At 66.2% G+C, this 12,793-nt stretch overlaps 2 protein-coding genes across 2 annotated transcripts in view; one reads left to right on the top strand and one right to left on the bottom strand.

The window, feature by feature from the left end:
* The first annotated feature begins 1,788 nt into the window (after positions 1–1,788).
* Positions 1,789–2,799, top strand: LOC120402340 (dolichyl-diphosphooligosaccharide--protein glycosyltransferase subunit 4-like). Its single transcript, XM_039532914.1, has 2 exons — positions 1,789–1,925; positions 2,676–2,799. The coding sequence occupies exon 1, from the start codon at positions 1,797–1,799 to the stop codon at positions 1,908–1,910; it is 114 nt and encodes a 37-aa protein (XP_039388848.1). The 5' UTR covers positions 1,789–1,796; the 3' UTR covers positions 1,911–1,925; positions 2,676–2,799.
* A 707-nt stretch (positions 2,800–3,506) lies between these two features.
* AGBL5 (AGBL carboxypeptidase 5) overlaps positions 3,507–12,793 on the bottom strand; it is a 49,420-nt gene continuing 40,133 nt past the window's right edge. The window contains 6 exon segments of the mRNA XM_039530446.1: positions 3,507–4,459; positions 4,721–4,812; positions 5,270–5,421; positions 6,891–6,937; positions 7,948–8,063; positions 10,076–10,246. Of these exon segments, the coding sequence (XP_039386380.1) occupies positions 4,382–4,459; positions 4,721–4,812; positions 5,270–5,421; positions 6,891–6,937; positions 7,948–8,063; positions 10,076–10,246 (656 nt within the window). The 3' untranslated portion in view covers positions 3,507–4,381.

Below are 12,793 nucleotides of genomic sequence, written 5' to 3'. Positions count from 1 at the left end.
GTGGTGCTGGCAGAGGGTTTCATCGGGCCCCCAGCTCTCACAAGCTCAGCATGCCAGGTCCTGGAGCAGCAGCGCAGAGTGGCCTGGGGCCAGGGCACTGGAATGGGGGGCTGGGGGGCCCTGCCCTCTGACTTGTGACTGACTGTAAGGGCGAGCAACGGGAGGCAGGGGGTGCAGAGAAGAAGGGTCTTGGAGGGAAGCAGTGGCGGAGGAGCAGAGCTTGGTGTGGGGGCGGGGCCTCGGGGGGAATGGGTCACAGGAGGGCAGGCATGGGGCGGGGCCTCGGGGCTAGGAGTGAGGGAGTGGGGATTTGGGGTTGGGACGGTACGGGTGGGCAGGGTCACGGTTCGGGTGCCCATGGCCCCCGCTACGTTCAGGCCCCGTCTCTCCTCAGAAGCCCTCTCTGCTGTTGTGTTCTAGGTGCAAAGCAGCAGCCGCGTGACCAGCTGTGCCGGGACCCCCAAGCCGTGCTTGCCGAGCCCCCAGACACCGCGCCCTCCGCCAGCTGCTGGGTGACGCTGCAGACTGCCCCCGTGCAATGAGGGGACCCAGCAAGCCGAGTGGCAGGTGTACACCGACCAGGCCGGCGCGTGGGTCCCTGCCAGGCCAAGGCCACCTCCCCGTCTCGCCTCCGGCTCCAAAGGGAGGAACCTGCAGGGCAGCTCCACGTGGGGGACCTGGATGTGCTGCAGTGGTGCTGCTGCTCCAGACACGTGTAGGCGACCAGGTCCTCCCGCCCGCGCCGGGCCCCTTCCCGCCCAGCGAGTCCCGCTCCCCTCCTGAGCGCCAGGCAGGCAGCTGGCAAACGGAGCGCCGCCCGCCGGGGGGCATGAGGAGCGGCTGCCCCGCCCGCAGCAGGCCAAAGGCTCCTCCAGGGAGCAGGAATGTCTCTGCTGCTCCTCCCCTCTCTGGGATGAGGCTCCAGCTGTGCCGCTGGGGGGGCCTGGACGCAGATGGGCCTGGCTGGACGCGTGGGGGCCGAGGAGCCGGCGAGGAATCGCTACGAGACGGTTCCCCTGACAGGAGCCAGCCCAGCCGAGCTGCTGGTGCCCCACCCGGGGCCGCCTCTGGTCACAGCCGAGGCCAGGGAGCGTCTGGAGAGCCACATCCTGCGGGAGAAGCTCCAGCACAGGTGGGGTTTAGCGCGCGTGGTGCAGAGACCGCTGGGTGCGTTCACACCCCCGCCACCTGGGAGGGGGCCCCCGAGGCGGGTCCAGGCCCCAGCCAGAGAGAGCTCCGCGGGCAGCCTGCTCTTCCTGCGCAGGGAAAGCAGGGAGCGCCTGGAGTCGCAGGGGAGGAAACCGGCCCTGGAGCGGAGATGGGGCCTGCCCAAGAGGATCCTGGAGTCCTTACGGATGTTCCTGCCGCCTGCCCCAGCAGGAGCAGAGCCCAGAGGCCAAACCCAGCCCCTGCTCCATGTCTGCCATACACCCCCCAAGGTCCTCCAGCCTCTCCACGGGGCAATCAGGAGAGCTCCAGCCAGGCCCCGGGGAGCCCCTCACCCACCGGTCCCAGCACGGGCACACAATGGGGGTGAAGGAGGGCAAAGCCAGCTGCCCTGAGGCAGTGCCCCAACCCGCCCTGGGGAGCAGCAGCAGGAGAAGCCAGGAGACCTCCCAGACGAGTGATGGGGAAGGGCCCCCCGGCTCCCCATGCCGCTTCCCGAGGACAAGGCAGAGGTGAAATCCACCCTGGCCCCTCCCTCCCCCAACCTCTGGATTGCCCCCTCAGCTCCGGGACACCCCCCCCCACACCTCCCTTCCCCACCCCTGCTGACGCATCCCGCTCCCTGCAGGATGATCACGGACGTGCAGCTCGCCATCTTCACCAACATGCTGGGCGTGTCGCTCTTCCTGCTCGTGGTTCTCTGCCACTACGTGGCTGTCAACAACCCCAAGAAGCAGGAGTGAGGGGCCACCCCGCAGGTAATGCCCAGCCTGCAGCCCCCTCAGTTCTGGCACCTGGGCACCGCAGCCCCTGGGAGACAGCACTGGGAGCTCGGAGCTGGGGTGGGGTCTCAGCCCCTGGTGGCACAGACACCACTGGGCGCTGGCTGGCTGCTCGGAGCTGGGGTGGGGTCTCGGCCCCTGGTGGCACAGACACCGCTGGGCACTGGCTGGGAGCTCGGAGCTGGGGTGGGGTCTCGGCCCCTGGTGGCACAGACACCGCTGGGCACTGGCTGGGGACTCGGAGCTGGGGTGGGGTCTCGGCCCCTGGTGGCACAGACACCGCTGGGCACTGGCTGGGGACTCGGAGCTGGGGTGGGGTCTCGGCCCCTGGTGGCACAGACACCGCTGGGCACTGGCTGGCTGCTCGGAGCTGGGGTGGGGTCTCGGCCCCTGGTGGCACAGACACCGCTGGGCACTTGGTCGTTAGAACCGTGCGGCTGGTGACATCTCCCCATGAGCATCATGGTCTCCGGGGGGAGGGGCTGGTTTATGATGCCCCTTCCCCTAGCTGGCCAGTGAGGCTGGGCATTGGCCCAGTGGGTCTGGCTGGAGCTGGTTTCCCTGGCAGCACGTCTGGCCTGTGAGCTGCAGGGCCTGCCCGTGGGCCGTTCAGATGCAGCAGTCGAGCCGCGTAAGGGGGCGGGGACTGGTCCCCGTGGCATTAGCGCCGGCTCCCTCCCGACTCCCCTTGTACCCTGAGCTGTTTGTCCTTGTTTGCCCCGACAGAGCCCGAGCCCTGAGCAGGGCCTGCCATGGCCAGAAGCAGAGCTGACAGCCGCCCCTGGCCCCGCAGCCTGGCTCCACATCGCACCGCACCGTAGCTTTGTGCAGACACAAATAAAGGGCTGGAACCTCCCGTGTGCTGGCGTCTGGGTGTCACTGCGGTGCCAGCAGAGCCCTACCTGTGGGGCGCAGAGCATGCTGCTCGGGCTGATAGGAGAGGAGGAGCCCTTCAGCTGGGGCCCAGGTTAGACTCCTGCTGCGATCACAAGGGGCGGGGGGGGGGGGACAGGGAAGCCACTGGCCCCACCCCCAGCTCCCCATGCTCTCGGGCAGAGAAATCTGGGCTTGGCAGCCCCGGGGAAGAGGCAGGTGTTTGAGGAAGGTCTCCCGGTGACTTGCGTCAGAGCAGCCCTGGGTACAGATAGCGCCAGGCAGATCCCCAGGCCAGAAGGGACCCCAGTGATCATCTGCTCTGCTGGCAGCGGGGGCTCCCGTCCCGGGAGAGGCTCTGAGGGAAGCGGTGGCTCCTGCCGGCCTGGCGGTGCTGACGGTTGTACTGTGGGCACAGCATGCAGGCTGCATTAACCCCTTCTCCTCCAAGGGGGCAAAGCTGGCCCTTGGCTCGCTTGCCCTTCCTCCATCAGTCCAGCCTTGTCTTTAGGCCTCCCCCCGAGCAGCCTGCCAGCTCCTGCGGGTGAACACCGTGGGCTCTACTCCTGCCTTCCTGGACCAGCAGCCCTCTCGCTGCTGCTCTGGGCGCCGCAGGCTCCTGGCACCGTTGAGAGGCCTGCCCCAGACTACAGAGCTCAGGGGACATTTCTTCCAAACAAACTTTAATAGAAACACGTCACAGGACAAACCCTCTCTCATCCAAATAGCGTCAAAGCCCTGAACAACTCCCGAGCGGCTGGGCTGAGTGGGAGGCAGCGACCGATGGCTCTGCCTTGGGGGCTGGCTGCAGAGCTGCTCCAGCCCTGACCCTGCCCACCCGGAGGGGCTGGCCAAAGCTGCTAGCCTGGGGCCCAGGCACACAGGGATGGGAGCCGACCTGCAGCTCCGCGGCCTGACTTGGTTCTGCTCATGAAGCAGCCTTTGCAAGGGCCTGCCCGGGTTACAAGCTGTTCCCGTGGGGTGTGCCGGGGAGAGCCCCGACTGGAGAGACCCACCCTGGAGCCCTCTGAGGTGCTGCTGGCACTGTACTCTGCCCGCGGAGACGCCCACGGACGCTCCCTCAAGTTACCTCCACAGTGATGGTGCCTGCAGCTGCTCCCCGGTCATCACCCCCATCTCCAGCCCCTGGCACCGTGGCTGCTGTTGGCACCCCCAAGCTTGTGACCCAAATCAGCCAGCTGGCTGCACCGAGTGTCCTCCACATGGCCATGGCTGGAGGTTAGCGGGGACCCGCCCAGGGCTCTGGGTCTAGCTGGGGAGCCCAGCAGTGTCCCCCTCTGCTCAGGCCGGGTGTTCTGCAGAGCCCTGGCTGCTCCAGCAATGGCTCTGTGGGAACTGGGCAAGGGGACCCTGCAGGGCGAGCAGGAGCCTCTCCCTCCATTTGCAAGGGGAGGCTGGAGCAAGCCCTGGGCAGGGTGGGGATGCTGCTCGGCTCAGCCCCACTTCCCCTGCAGCAGGGCAGCGCGGGGGCAGGTGCTGCACCCAGCTAGAGACGGAGGCGAGTGCAGACAGGCGACAGCTGGAGCTGGTGGCTGCACTCAGGCTTCAGTGCAGAAGGACAGGATCTTGTGGTAGGAGCTGAGTGGGGGCGAGTCTGGGGCCTGGCTTGGCAGATGCTGCAACAGAGAAGAGCAGGCTCAGGGGGCTGGGAGGGGGGCTCTGTGGCAGGCCACGTGCTCGCCCAGAGCAGTGCCAGCCTGAGAAGCCAGCGCACCGCAGAGCATGGCCACCCGCCAGTGCTCCCCCCAAGCTGGCGAGGACAGGGCCAAGCTGCAGCTCTGATGCCAGGGCTGCCTGCCCCGGGAGCAGCACTGGAGACATGGGCCCTGCTTGGGGCGGGCTCCCCAGCTCCCTCCCAACGTCCGTGGGGCCGGTACCTCGCTGAGCAGCCCCTCGGGGTCGTCGCAGATGAAGAGCGGCTCTGTTGTCTGCATCCCCATGCTGAGTGATGCAGTGTCCTCTGGGAATGCTGCAGAGGAACAGAGCCAGAGTGTCAGCAGCCCCCCGCCCCCAGTGCCAGCCAGGGAGTGGGGAAGGTGCCAGCCGCCGGCTGGTCCGTAGCCTCAGAGGGTCTGGGCACAGGCGCTGTGCTCCCAGGCAGGCTGAATGCCCCCGGAGGGGTGGCGCTGGCTCAGGAGGAGGAAGCTTGCCCAGGTGCTGCCTGAGCTGCTCCTGCTTTGGTGCCCAGGGCTGAGTGGCATCAAGCAATTACCATGCAATGCCCCCCGCAGGTACAGTGCTGGAAGGGGGGCCCAGCTGACAGCCTGCACTGAAGATTGCAGCCACCTGGCTCCTAACCCCAGCGGCACCGCAGACAGCACAGCCCAGCAGAGGCTGCTGGGGTCTGACACCTGGCAGCTAGTCTGGGGGCCCCACCTGTGGCAGGACACATGGATGAACCAGCCCGAGTGCCCGCAGCGCCCTACCTGGCAGAGACCTTTGGGCCAGGGCTCCAGCGTGGGTGTATTTCCAGACCTTGAGGGCAGAGGTGCTCTCGCTGCCGAGTCCCAGCAAACTCGGGGTGCATGCTGCTGCCTTCTTGCGGACGGGGATCCTGCTGGGGCGCAGCGGCCCCAGGCTGCAGAGAACCAGAGGCAGTACTTACCGCAGGAGCACCAGGGCCTGTGCCCCTCACGCCTGGCCTGGCTGGAGCGGAGGTGCCAGCAAAGCTGCTGCTCTACTCTGCCCTCCCAGCGCTGGGAGCAGAGGGCTCACTCCAGACCCACTGCGACCCCTGGAGCTGGGCCTGGCCGCAGGACGAAAGCAAAGGCGGACGCCGTGACAGGAGCTGGCTTGCGGGGCTCCCCAGGGGCCCCAAAATGGACAGTGGTTGGGGCATCTTGCCAAGGAGGGTCCAATGGGCCTGACCCGAACCCACCCGCTGGGCAGCACAGCGCTCGGCTGCATCCCCTTGGAGCAGGGCCAGCCAGCTGGGAGCTCCTGCTGGGTGTTGGGGGAGGGGTCTGGGTGTCCCTCCCCAGGGGGCATGCTCAGCAGGCTGGGAAGGGGCCGTGTCCCCCAGGCAGCCCCTGAGTCTGCACCTGCTCCCCCTGGGCCCCACAGAAAGCAACAGGGCCGGGGGCAGCTGCACTGGAGCCCTGCAGTCCTGAGGCTGGTCCCAGCCGCTGGCCAGGCCCTGCCCAGCAGCACAGGGGCAGCAGTGCTCACGGCTCCTGGCTGCACCAAGCCCCACCCTCCAGCCCCAGGCCACAGGGCAGTGACTGCTGGAGCAGGTGGCCAGCAGGGGCATGTTAGCCAAGGAAGGCTCCCCAGGCAGCCAGGGTCTGAGTTCAGCAGCAGCCCCCGGCCGTCAGTGGGGCTGGGTCCGCTCCTCGAGCCGCACACCCTAGCCTGGCTCCTGCACCCACAACGGCAGGAGGGGGCAGAGGGCCACGCCCAGAGTGCGTTACAGGAGTAGCTGCACCCCTGGGGCACAAAGCCAGCAGGGGGAGGGGCACACTATGGGCCTGCCCACAGAGCGCTGCAGGGTCCGAGGCAGGGCAGGTGCTGCGGGGTCCGTGCAGCCCCCGGGGCTCCAGGGCTTGCTCTCACACCATAGGAAGTACCTGCAGTGGGCCCGGCTGGATCCCCAGCACAGCATTCCCAAAAGCCCCCGCTTGCTCATCCCCCAGGGCAGGGCAGGGCAGGGCAGGACACAAGGTCGGCCAGACTGCAGCAGAGCAAGGGTCCATCCAGCCCAGTGGCCTGTCCGCCGACAGTGGCCAGTGCCAGGTGCCCCAGAGGGAGTGAACAGAGCAGGGAATCACCCAGTGCCCCATCCCGTCCCCATTCCCAGCTCCTGGCAGCCAGAGGCTGGGGCACCAGCCCTGCCCAGCCTGGCGAACAGCCTCATGTAGTGTGATGGGCTCCCACGTGCCGGCGAGAGACACCAGGGAGCCAGAGCTGGGAACACCCTGCCTGGCCAGTGCTTGGTGGGACTGGGGCTCCAGGAGGCTGTGGGGTGTTGTGGTCAGGGAGCTGCCCGGAGCCCCCCTGCCCTGGGGCATGGCCCTCCAGTGCCCTCCCCCAGCGCAGGACACACGGTACCTGGGTGCTTCTAGGACTTTCCTGGTGCTCAGCCTCTTCGGAAGGTTCTAAGCGGAAAGACAGGAGATGATTGGAGAGGGCAGGGGGGGCGTGTGTGTGTGGGGGGGTGACATCCAGCCCAGCCAGCTTGGAGATGGGGTGACAGCAGCCAAGCCCACCCTGCCCATCCCCTGGGGCTCTGGCCACCCGCCCGTCCCATGGCTTCCAGGGCAGCTCCAAGCCTGGGGTCCCCACCCAGCCAAGCCTCCCCCGTGCACACAGCAGACAGCAGGTGCAGAGTGGAGCCCATAGGGTCCAATGGGAATCCAGGGGCTCAGCAGGAGCTGTACTCAGCCCAAGGAGGAATCTATTCACTGGGCAGAGCTGCAACCCAGAGCCCTGGGGGTGGGCGACCCCTCAGCCGCTCCCAAGGGAGCATGGGGCCAGCAGAGCCACCCAGCAACTCCTGTGACTGCCAGCCAGAGGCTAGCACCTTCCTCAGCAGCCCAGCCCCGCAGCAGGACAGCCGGCGTGGGGGCTGGCTGGAAGGGGGGAGAGGAGCAGAGTTACAGAGGAAAATGTCAATTCCAAAACACTTCCCTTTGGAAACGGTGCCCCACACACCCCGCTCTGCTATAGGTGGGCGCCCGACCTCTCCCAGGCCGCCCACCATCTCTCCTCGTGCAGATCCCTGGCCCATCACCAGAGCTGTAGTCTGTGCAGCCCACCCCATCGATTCCCAGGCGCTGCAGGGGCCCCGGCTCTCCTGGTCTCTGCCTGCGGCTGCCAGTCAAGCTCCAGCAGGCGAGTCCCTGGCTCAGCAAGGGAAGGAGTTCGGACGGCCCTGGCCGGGGACCGAGCCCGGGTGAGCTAATGGGCCCGTTGCCCAGCCCAGAGAATGGGGCTGAGGTGCCTGGCTCCCAACTCCCCCCAGCAGGAGACCCACCTCTATGGGGGCTGGTGGGGGGATCCCGGAGAGCAGGCATGTCACCACAAGGGGCAGGGAGGGGCTGGCTTAGAGGCTTCAGGGGGTAGCAGCCAGGTTGGTTTCCACCTTCTTCCCAGCTCCGAGCGTTACCTGCACCAGCGCCGTGCCATAGGGGGTCTTCTGCTCTTCCCGGCCGTGCTCTGCTGCCTGAAGTCCACGGCTGGTGATCACCAGAGCCCCGGCCTTAGTGCCCGTGGGCGAGGTCCCTAGGTAACAAACGAAAGAGAGCTGAACACCGTCAGCCCCGGGCACCAGGAAGGGCACACTGCGGGAGCAGTGCTTGTGGGCTTCGCTGGCTGTACCTCCATGGTACCGATGGGCCGCCGTGCGGGCAGAGGGCAGCGGTGGCACGTGCGCAGGGAAAGCCGGCTAGGCTGAGCCCTGTTGTGACAGTGTGTGACGGGTGACCAGGTCTTGGGAGTTCCAAGGGAGGCGGAAAGCCCGCAGAATCCAGGCCCGAGCGGCCCCAGGGCACACCCGACCGGCTGCACTCCAGGATCTAGTCACTGGGACAGTCCGGTGCCCACGCCCAGCCATGGAGCAGTTCCAAGCCCTGGTTCGCCAGCTGGGCTCTTGGCTTCAGCTGTGCGCACAGAGCGCATGGTCCCTTCCCTGGGACGGGCCACAGGACATCCTGGTTCCAAGCCGGGTGCACTGCCCGGGGCCCTGCCCCTCCCTGCCAGGGCCAGAGCGCTGCAAAGGCTAGTGGCTACAGAGCACTGCTGGGGAGCTGGGCTCGATCCCTGCCTCTGCCCTGTCTACAGCCACCAGGGAGTCACCCCTGGCTGAGTGCCTCAGATTCCCTACTGGCAGCATGGAGCCACGCTGGGGTGCTGGGACATTTCACTTTTGGCCGTTGCTGGCTGCAGGGCCCCTGGGCAGGCAGGGGATGACTCGTTACCTTATCATTCACCTCACGCAAAAATGGGGTCAGCAGCTTCCCCCAGGAGCCAAAGGCCCCAAGCCCACCTCCAGGCCGAGGCTGAGTGCCAGCAGGGCCGCGGCTCAGCCGAGACAGCACGGTCTCTAGCGAGGGGCAGGGGCCATGACTCTGAGTGGCAGCCTCGGGCCAGTGTGGTCGGAGAAGAGTAGCCGCCGGGGGCCAGCAGCAGGGTGCCCAGATGCCCGCATGCTTAGAGCACCCAGGGAGCGGCCCTGGTGTGGAGCTGCATGGGGACCTGTGAAAGGAGAGTCCAGAGACGCCATCTTTGGAAAAATCTTTATTCCTCCCACCGGTGCGGCTAACACAGGAACGCGGGGAAGGCTGGCCTAGGCCAGGCAGCAGCATATCACCCCCACAGCATAGTACAACTGCGCCCTGGGGCAGCCACACTGACCCTCCCATGGCCCCGGGAGGCCGGGCAGGGCAGAGTGCCCGAGGGAAGAACAGGCAGCCAGGGCACAGCTGGGCTCAGATGCAGGAGGTCCAGAGTCCCAGCTCCCTCCACGCCCTGTGAGGGCAAAGCCAGGTCTGGTGCCTCCTTGGGCACGTCCCTTCCTGCAGCCCATGCCTCAGCCCCAGAGCAGCGTCTGCCTGTCCTGCCCCTGCTCTGGCCTGCAGGACGTGGGGAGGGGCACAGGCTGCTCTCCTCTCTGGGGTGTGGCACGGGCTCAGAACACGCCGCGTGCCCCAGGCCACAAGGAGGCTATTTCAGTCAGGGCCCGGCCTCTCCCGCCACACAGGCCCTCGCCTTGAGTCCTGCGCTGCCTCGCCGGGCTGGTTCTGGGAGGGCCTGGCCCTGTTAGCGTAGGTGGCATATCCAGCTGCCTGAGGGAGCCGGGAGGAGCCTGCACCACAGGGCCTGGGGACAGTAACAGCCCAGCACTGGAGCACAATGGAAGCTGCCCGCTGCCGTCCCACGCAGGCCTCGCCAGGGAGCGGCCAGTCACTAGGACAGAGGCACAGTAACCAAGTGACCTGACTGCAGACAGGCCTGGGCTGGCGAGAAGGGTCTGGGCACAGAGACACTGGCACGCACCGGGGGAGGGGGGGCATGGAACGGGGCGGGCCCCCCAGCAGAGCCCAGGGCCCGGCCCATATTTCCACAGCGTCCCACACAGCAGGATGCAACGCTCACTGCGTGAGCTCCGTGTCCAGGCCTCCCTCGCCCAGCACTGCTGCCAGGTTAGCTTGGGGGAGCCTCTCGCCTAAGGCCTGGGCCCTGGCCTGGAGAGACGGGCTGAGCGCAGAGAGGCCGGGGGTGGAGCAGACACAAACCTGACATGCTGAGGGAGGCTGGCAGGGAGCAGGGGCGCAGGCTGGCGGGCGGCGGAGGCTGGGACAGACGCCTGGCACAGGGAGGGAGAGGCGCTGGCGGCTGGATGCTGCTGGTCGCTGCTCGCAGCAGAGTCAGGTGCTGCTGGCGCCGCTTGTCCTGCACGCGGGGCTCTGGGGAGGAGGGAGTTTGAAAAGGAAGTTCAGGAAGGGGCTGGTAGTACTGCCCCCTCCCCTGCCCTCCCCTCCCCTCACACAGTGCCCCAGAGGCCCCTATGCCCCCCATCAGAGCTATCTCCACACCAGTACACCCAGGACCCACCGCCTCCTGCCAGGCGGAGGAGCCTGCCAAGCGCAGAGGCAGAGTGACTCAGCTCCCTGCTGCAAGCTCTGCCTGACGCCAGCCCCTCCAAACTGTGGGGGCGCCGTGCGAGCTGGGGCTCAGACAAGGCGTGAGCGGCCCCCTGGGCACCCCCAGGGACAGGACAATCTGCAGCCAGGTCTGGCAGCCCGCTGGTCAGGCTAGCACCCGACTCCAGATGGCCCTGGCAGGGGCAGCAATTCCCCATGACCTGCCCAGGGCACCACTCCCACAAGGCACTCAAAGTACGACCAGGCTCCCAAACAGGAGGGGCCAGATCTGCAGCCCCAGCTCCCGCTGGAGCCAGAGCTGCAGGCCCCAGTCAGGGCACACCTAGCTTGGAGCCTAACTGGAGCACCAGGCTGGGCCATCCAAACAGCTCAAGGCAGCCCGCCTAGGATGGCAGAGAACCGGCGCGACAAGCCCCCCTCCACGCTCTGCAGCTGCTGGGGGGTTGATCCGTCTTCCAGCCCGCCAGGCCTTGGGGGAGTGCGCAGCACTGAGTACACAGGCCACCCTTACGCAACACGCCACAGCCCGGAAGGTTCACCAGCCACCTCTGGGGAGGAACACAGCAGCTCCGAAGCAGCACATGGCAACCCCCGCCCACCCCAGGAATTTAGGACAGGAAGTGAACAAGAAGTGGCGAGAGAATTTCAGGGTGACAGTTTAATGATCAAGTAGGAACCAGGCCAAGGTACCGGGGTTAAACTCTTCCCAAACGCCATGGCATCAGGCCGCCATTTGACATCTCCTGCGACCATCAGCCTGCCGCGAGCACAGGGCCAGCAGTGACTGGCTCACTTGCTGGCAGGGCACACCCTGGCCCCGACCTGCAGTCGCTGTCTCTCACGCTGGTGAGCTCCTTGGGCAGGTCATACAAAAGGGCCCCAATCCCACTTGGCACTTTTGGGCACGTTTCTGCTGCCCCATTCCAGTGCCACAGCTGGGGGGCCCTGGGGCCCATTGGGAATGAAATGGAGCTGGCAGCAGCCCCACTTGGCTCCACGGGGCTCAGCACACAGCAGGCGGGGCCTCCCGGGGGAACAGCTGGCCTGGCAGGAAGCCCCTGCGTGGGTAGCACTTGGGGGGAGAGGGGGAGGAGAGAAGGCTGGTGTTATTTCTGCAGCAGTAGAGCTGGGCAGATAAGGGAAGCCCCTAGTCCTCTCTGACTTCAAGTGCGCGGCGATGCACAGCAGAGCGAGGGCACGTGCCGTGACTTACGGGCCTCTCTCTCGCTCAGTTCCTACAGCCCCTGGAGACACAGCAGCAGGCAGCCGCCTAGTCAATGTGCAAACTGGCCATTTGAACAGGGACCCTTTTCCATGGAGGCAGGTGTGGAAAGGGGTTTGCTGAGAGCTGTGTCCTCTCACACACCCCCGTACAAGCTCTCCATGCTCCTCCGAGGTGAAGAGCTGGCCCCCTTTCTGCTCGTGCACCACCCAGCGCGGAGCCGGCTCTGTGAGGGGACCAGGCAGGAGCGGGGACTGGGCGTGCACAGCAAGCTGCGGCTGAAAGCCCAGCTGGAAGGGGAAGGGGAAGGGAGTCAGCCAGGCCGGGGGACACAGCTGCCTTGTGCAGGTAGGGACAAAAAAGGGCTGTTTGACCAAAGCAAAAACCTTCTATGAAAAACGTTCATTATGGTCAAAGTTTTCCCTCCCGCCACTCCGCCCCCACCCCCCCAAACCAGAAACTGGAAACTTTGTGAAAGTTAAAAACATGCACGTTGCCTGCTCTCGTCAGCCAAGGCCCTCGCCCTCCCGCCCCCTGGCTCGGGTCAGGCTAGCCGGTGCCTCTCTGCTGCCCTGCCCCACTCTGCCAGAGCCGGGACTGTGGAAACGAGCTCTTTGAGACGTCTGACCCTCCAGGCACTGCACCGCCGGTGCGCATGGACACCAGCCTGGGGGAAGGGGCAGTGTCAGATGAACCACCCTCTCAGTTCCTTCTGAACCACAACGTGCTGCCGAGACGAGATGAAACAGACGGGAAGGAGGGCGGGTGGCAGAGCACCCGTAGGGACAAATCTTCCAGAACGTCAGGCCTGGGCGCTGTAAGTAACCTCTTCTTTTCGAGCCGCGTCCCACGGTGCGCTGGAATCCACTTCCGGCGTTGCCCACACTGCGCTGTCAAGAGGATACAACCAGAAATGTGCTTGGAGAGTCTCTGAGGAGAAATGGGGGCCCCTCTAATTCTGTCTGCCTGGAAGACACCCGACAGGATTTAGTCTTGCCCAAATAAAAAGCTAACACCCTCCTGCCATCTAAGGTGTGAAGTGCTGGTGAATGAGGCCCTGACTGACATCCCAGTCTGGGGATGGGGTTGGAAGATACCTTTTCATTACAGAAAACGGTGTGCGCATG

The sequence above is a fragment of the Mauremys reevesii genome, linkage group 3 (genome assembly GCF_016161935.1).
Source record: "Mauremys reevesii isolate NIE-2019 linkage group 3, ASM1616193v1, whole genome shotgun sequence".
Classification (NCBI taxonomy): domain Eukaryota; kingdom Metazoa; phylum Chordata; order Testudines; family Geoemydidae; genus Mauremys; species Mauremys reevesii.
The sequence above is the reverse complement of the archived record's forward strand: the minus strand, read 5'-3'. Positions and strand labels throughout refer to the sequence as shown.